A 6,440-nucleotide genomic window follows, 5' to 3' on the forward strand; every position below is an offset into this window, starting at 1 on the left:
GGCTCATTTCAAGTCATAAAAAGCCAAAGCACGGGGTCCTTTATTCAGACAAATTTCTTTTGATTTTTTTCTTACTCTTTAAAACTCTATTATACAACTATTAAACACAAAAAGTTGAAAGTACAAAAGCATGTAGCTCTCCCAGGGGCTGAATAGGAAACACTTGTCAGCAACAAAAACACCATATCACCAGAGGCTTCAACCCTTCTTCCCCCACATACCCTCGATGGGCTTAAGCCTTTAGGACCGGCTGTCCAGTTTCCACCTTATAGACTGTTGCCTCAGTGGTCCAGAGCAACACATTTGGTCCACTTTTTGTTGCAAAAAAAATGTGCAGCCTAATCCCACTGAGGCAGGGGGAGGGCCTTGCTGTGAGGGAAAAGGTGCAGTGGGGAGTGAGAGTAACAGGAGGAGGCTATGCATAAGGATCTGCCATTTGGTCCCAACTGCACTAGCTGTACACAAGCTCTTTTCTTTCAAATTTCCAACGGTTTGGGATCATAGATTTGAAAAATACAAAAGTCTATTGTGTTAGAAATAGACACACTGACATTAAGAGTCTGAGCCTGCACTCCACATTTAGGTACAACTGTCACTGACATCCAGAGTGAGTTCTGTCTCATTAAGAAATCCAGAAAAGGGCAACAAAAACAATAAGCAGGTGGAAAGAGCTTCTGTAAGAAGAGAAAGTAGTACTATTATTTATGTGCAAAAGGAGAAAATTAAAGAGGAGATACAGAACTTGAACCAGTGCCCAGCACTATCACAGTCTTCTCACTCTTTCCATTGAAGATGATATCAAACCCATCTATCGTCATAAATAATTAGTTATAGTCAAGGCGAATCATGTGGCCTTAATTAGCTGGTTGTTAGAAATTTCTCATGGGAAAAATGTCATTCTAAACATTTCCACTGTTTTCCTAAGATGCTTTCTGCCTATATCATCTCCTTTATTGCAACATGCTGCGATCAGTAGTTTACAAGACATTATATTAACTTCATTTTTTATGGTTCCAGAAAAAACACCTAAAACCAACAAGTCCTATAGCCTATATATATACTAACATACATACATTACCTTGATCACCCTTGATACCAGGCACACCTGGGATTCCCTCATAACCTGGTTCACCTTTCTCTCCACTAGCACCGGGAGAACCTGGCAAGCCAGGGTCACCTGTAAAATCATTCATTGTTGACATTTAATAAAACAACTAAGAGCCATCTCATTTTTCCACAGACATCTCTTAATGAAAACCCATTTATAATTCTCCCACAAGAGTCAAATGAGATTTACATACTGGTTGTGATTCTGCTTTGTCCATACACTGGTGATACAGTGGTATAACTGCAGTGGCATGATTCCTTACTTACACTACTGTGATAGAATAATCAGCCTAGGGAGTTTATTTCAAAGCCACTAATTCTGTACCTTATTAAAGTTAGAGTATGGGAATCAGTCCACAGTATCTCCCATTTAAACCAAGATGTCTCTGTCTTACTGAAATGTGCAGGGCCATAACAATTCACATACTCACCTCCATTCCATAATACTAGTTTTAGTATAGGATATTATACTGATAATTTTATAGTACAATTATCCCAACATAAAATCAACATGGAATGGAATGGACATGCATGCATGCAGGTGCTACACTGAGGTTTTTAAATACTCTAGGCACAGATAAAACTCATTATTGTAGTTGCAGATGGTCCTGGAGAAAGATGAAAACAACAGTTCTATCAACAGCCCTGCAGACTCTGGATTCAAATTACTCTGTTTCAGCCTGCAAAAAGCCTCAGACTTTTCACTTGCAAAATAAACAAATGTGACCAAGGATCTTTTTGGCAAAATAAATACAGAGCTTATAATGACAATCTGAGTCAGTTTTCAGAAATAAGACTTTTAAAAAAAGAGATGGTTTCTCCCCTCCACCTCCTACCTTGCTGTCCTTTCAAGCCTGAGATGCCATGCAAGCCAGGGAGTCCTTTTTCACCCTTCTCCCCATGGCTACCTGGGCTACCTGAAAAAGCAAAAGTATTTGAATTATTGACTGCAACTTTTGCTATCAGTTTTACATTCCTTTTTTTTATTTTTATTTTTTTTTTAAGGAGAAAGCCCACTTGCCTGGATACCCTACAACACCAGGTGATCCTTTTGGACCAGGGGTACCAGGCAGTCCTGGCATTCCACTGCTACCTTTTTCACCTTTTGTCCCAGGTATGCCTGGATCACCTGTTCTTCCTTGTTCTCCCTAGGAGAAAAAGAGCACACCACAAACTCCTCTTACTTATAAGAAGGTATTTTGTAATTGGCAATCTTAAGAGAGAGTTTACCCCCATTTTATCTATCAGGAAAACAAAGAATCTCATCCTCTTGTTCCTATAACATGAAATTCAATGAAGTCTCATAAACACTGATTTTTCTAATGACTGTCTTCATTCATTCAAAGTATGCAGTACTCAGAGAACAGGACTTTGTTGGGAGCCATTTATCAATTTGTTCTACCAGTACATTTTTGACAAGTTAGCCTCAAAGTATGTTTATTGTTGTCCTGTATTATTTAAAATTCAGATTGTTGTAATCTACAGAATTCTTTCACATCTCCATTTGCTATTAAATAATAGAGTTTAACTTTATAATTTTTTCCACAGAAATTCAAGGGTGACATTAAGGTACACTTTGAGAAATTTTTGTGAACCCAAAGAAGAAATAATTGCAGGGGGGCATGAATTCCATCCGTGCATAATACTTATATGGCCCTCTCTTAATTGAGGTTCTCAAAATCTAATATGCAGTCTTCAAACACTACTACAGGAATAAACTATGCCCAAATGAGTCTTTTAGAAACAGGCAGCTATAGAAATGAAGCAATTTATTATTCGGGATTATAAATACCTTCTCACCAGGAGTTCCTGGAATGCCAGTCCCTGGAAAACCAGCCTGGCCCTTAGCTCCTTTTTCACCTTTCTCTCCTGGGAATCCTGGCCTACCTGGTGAACCCGCAACACCTTGCACACCTTTTACTCCTGGTGTTCCTAATAATAACAAAATTAAAGCATTTTAAAACATGGGTACCCTAACAATATAGGCAAATGTCTGTTACTGCAATGATGTCCACACAATAATGTGAATGCTAGAACTACTTCATTACTCTGTAGCATATAAGCCAGAACCTGGCCATCTAAAGACATAATTTTTTTGTTGCCTCTCTAGTTTTAGTGTATATACATGAGGAGAAGTGTGCACGGGATTTAGCCATGCACACAATCAAAAGCAAAAAGATGCTCAGGTTCCCATCATTTAGAGAGCAGAAATATAGAGTACCCAACCAATGCAACTTGTAATGTGCTTGCTGGATCAGTGGGACCAGCATTGTTCACAGGTTTCACCATAACAAAGTAATTAAAATAGCACTTCAATAAGAAGGTCAGTGAGACTAGCTAAATGAATAATGTGCTACTCAGTAGAAGAAATTTGTAGAATTGGCCCCAGATGGAAAGGGGTGGTATTCAGTATGATAATAACTTTTCTTTTCATTGCTTAAGAATGCCAAAAGGCATTCTGACTAAGAATTGAAACTGATACAAATAATGTATAATCAACAGAAACAGGTCATTAAAGCAAACCATAAGGTAATTGATTTTTTTTTATCTCTAATCTTTTGTCTTTTGATTTTTCAAATAGGTTAAGTACAGATAGCCACCTCTAAGGAATTCCACCTTAAAGATGCATTCCTTACATTCTTTTATTTACGAAAAACATCACAGATGGTTAACAAAGCACTAGGACAGCAGTTCCCAATCTGTGGTATGGATACCACCAGTGGTACACAGACAACTTGGCAGTGGTACGCATTAACAGATTTATTATAATTACCTTATATGACCAAAATTTGCTGGTGGTACTTCAGGTCATATAATTTTAAATTGGTGGTGCGCAATCTGTCGGAGTTTGGGAACTGTTGCACTAGGATTTGCAGTCCATGTACCATATGCAGCAATTTTGAAAATCAGTGGAAGCTACATTCCTAAGGGAGCTGTACACAATATCACCGTTATGGAAAAGAAAAAAACTGTAAACAAAGATATAAAAAGTTTGCAAAACTGGCTGTCTGAACTGCATGTGCAATTCTAAAACTGCAATGTAATGATTTATTTGTAGACATAAATATGAAATTTGAAAGCAGAATTTTTTTAATCCATTCTTAAATTGTGTGTATATGCTGGAATGCTTTCCCTCCTGAAAAGACACATAGATCCTTTGACAATGCGGTGACATGGTGAGTACAGGTCACCACTATAAGCCTGCCCAGACCCAAACATGGGACTACAAGTCCTCAAATGGCAGAGCAGACTGAAGTAGATGTTATCATCTCAATGTCTGTAAAGGCAGATGAAAGCTTCAAGGGAACCAGATCCCCAGTTGTCTTGATCTCTTTGCCATTGGATCAAAGTCTCGTTTTGTCAAGAGCTGTGCAGAAGCTGATGTGCAACAGCCTCTCCATAATAAAAGAAGTCATGCAAAAGTATCTTCCATGAAAATGACTTTTCCAGCACATTCTTCAAGTGCTTTGGCAACCACCTAATGGTGACAGAAGCAGGACTGTGAGGTTTGGAAGCTTCTAATTATGAACTGGCATGAAGGCAGCAGTTTCAAAATAGTTTTCTAGCACTTGGACAAGACAGGAGTGTGATTTGGCAGCTGTAACTGTGACTGAGGCAGCTGTCTTCAGGATCTGCTCTGCTCTGCTCTCCCCACATGGGGAGGGGGCTAGAAAAGGTGCCCTAAAAATTACATGTCTAATACAGTATTCTATATTTCTTCCTGTGGTTGAAAACACCAGCAAAGACGCACCATTGTTTTTGGGACCTAGAACATCAAAACACTCATGGGCAACCCTAATAATGAATGCTCAGAGCACTGCACTGCAATTGTGGCCCAAGAATTCAGGCAATACAACATCAGTGTAGCTGCACTGAATGAAACCCTGCAAGCTCAAAGAAAATGGAGGCAGCTATACCTTCTTCTGGAGAAAAAAATGATTAGGAAGTCAGCATGGATTCATCCAGCACAAGTCATGCCTGACCAACTTGACTGCCTTCTGCAATGGAAATGACTGGCTCTGTGGAAGAGGAGTGTGATATACCTTGACTTTAGCAAGGCTTTTGATCTGGTCCCCCACAGCATTCTTGACAGGAGGCTAAAGAAGTATGGGTTGGATGAATGGACTATAAAGTGGATAGAAAGCTGGTTGGATCATCAGGCTCAACAGGTAGTAGTCAATGGCTCAATGTCTAGTTGGCAGCCAGTATCAAGTGGAATGCCCCAAGGCTCGGTCCTGGGGCTGGTTTTGTTCAATATCTTCATCAACAACTTGGAAGATGGGATGCAATGCTCCCACAGGAAGATCATGGATGATACCAAGCTGGGGGGTGTAGTAGATATACTTGGAGGGTAGGGCTAGGATTCAGAGTGACCTAGACAAGTTGGAGGATTGGGACAAAAGAAACATCATGAGGTTCAACAAGGACAAGTACAAAGTCCTGCACTTAGGACAGAAGAATTGCATGCACTGCTATAGGCTTGGGACAAACTGGCTAAGAAGCAGCTCTGCAGAAGAGGATCTGGGGGGTTACAGTGGACAGTAAGCTGGATATGAGTCAACAGTGTGCCCTTGTTTCCAGGCACGGCTGGTGAACTCAGACTGGTGCGGCAGTGGAGCGTCCCACGGGAGCAGAGGAGCTTTGCAGCCAGCTGGGCACTCCAGCCAGGAGTGAGGAGGCTGCAAACCCTCCCGCTCCCCGCTGGATGCAAACCCCACCCTCCCCCACCCCCCGCTGCCAGCCCTCTACAACCCCTCCCCCCCCATTCCCATGGGATGCTCCACTGCCCCACCAGTCTGAGTTCACCAGCAGTGCCTGCTTGTTGCTAAGAAGGCTAACAGCATTGAACTGTCTCCTTTCACTTGCGGAAAAGCTCCTCCCAGAATCTCAGTGAGGGTTTGGGGTCTTAAGAGGCACAACTGACATGATCTTCACAGCTCATCAGCTGCAGAAGAAATGCTGGGAACAACATAAGCCTCCCTATATGGCCTTTTTTGACCTCACAAAAGCTTTTGACTCTATCAGCCAAGAAGTGGTGTGGAGGATTCTTCTGATGTATGGATGCCCACTGAAATTTGTCACTAACCTCCACTTGCTCCATGATGGTATGCCAGTGGTGGTTCTCAGTAATGGATCTGTCTTACATCCCTTGGAGGTTGAAATGGGAGCTAAACAAGGCTGCATCATTGCTTCAACAGGCTTCTCAATATTCCTTTCCATGGTTCTACATCTGACCACCAAAAAGCTTCCACCCAGAGTGGGACTAAACTACTGAATGGATGGTAAGCTGTTTAACCTCAGCTGACTCCGAGCCAAAAGCAAGACCACCCCAA

The 6,440-nt window shown here is 41.2% G+C and overlaps 1 protein-coding gene across 1 annotated transcript in view; it reads right to left on the reverse strand.

Annotated features, from left to right (window-relative positions):
• Positions 1-6,440, reverse strand: part of COL4A1 (collagen type IV alpha 1 chain) — a 175,162-nt gene that overhangs the window by 40,246 nt on the left and 128,476 nt on the right. The window contains exons 37-40 of the mRNA XM_019523837.1: positions 2,900-3,039; positions 2,129-2,255; positions 1,944-2,024; positions 1,079-1,177 (exon numbers count right to left, since the gene is read on the reverse strand). Coding sequence (XP_019379382.1) covers positions 1,079-1,177; positions 1,944-2,024; positions 2,129-2,255; positions 2,900-3,039 — 447 coding nt within the window. The remainder of the gene's footprint in view (positions 1-1,078; positions 1,178-1,943; positions 2,025-2,128; positions 2,256-2,899; positions 3,040-6,440) is intronic.

The sequence above is a fragment of the Gavialis gangeticus genome, unplaced genomic scaffold, assembly GCF_001723915.1.
Source record: "Gavialis gangeticus isolate Ggan-Ray unplaced genomic scaffold, GavGan_comp1, whole genome shotgun sequence".
NCBI classification, from domain to species: domain Eukaryota; kingdom Metazoa; phylum Chordata; order Crocodylia; family Gavialidae; genus Gavialis; species Gavialis gangeticus.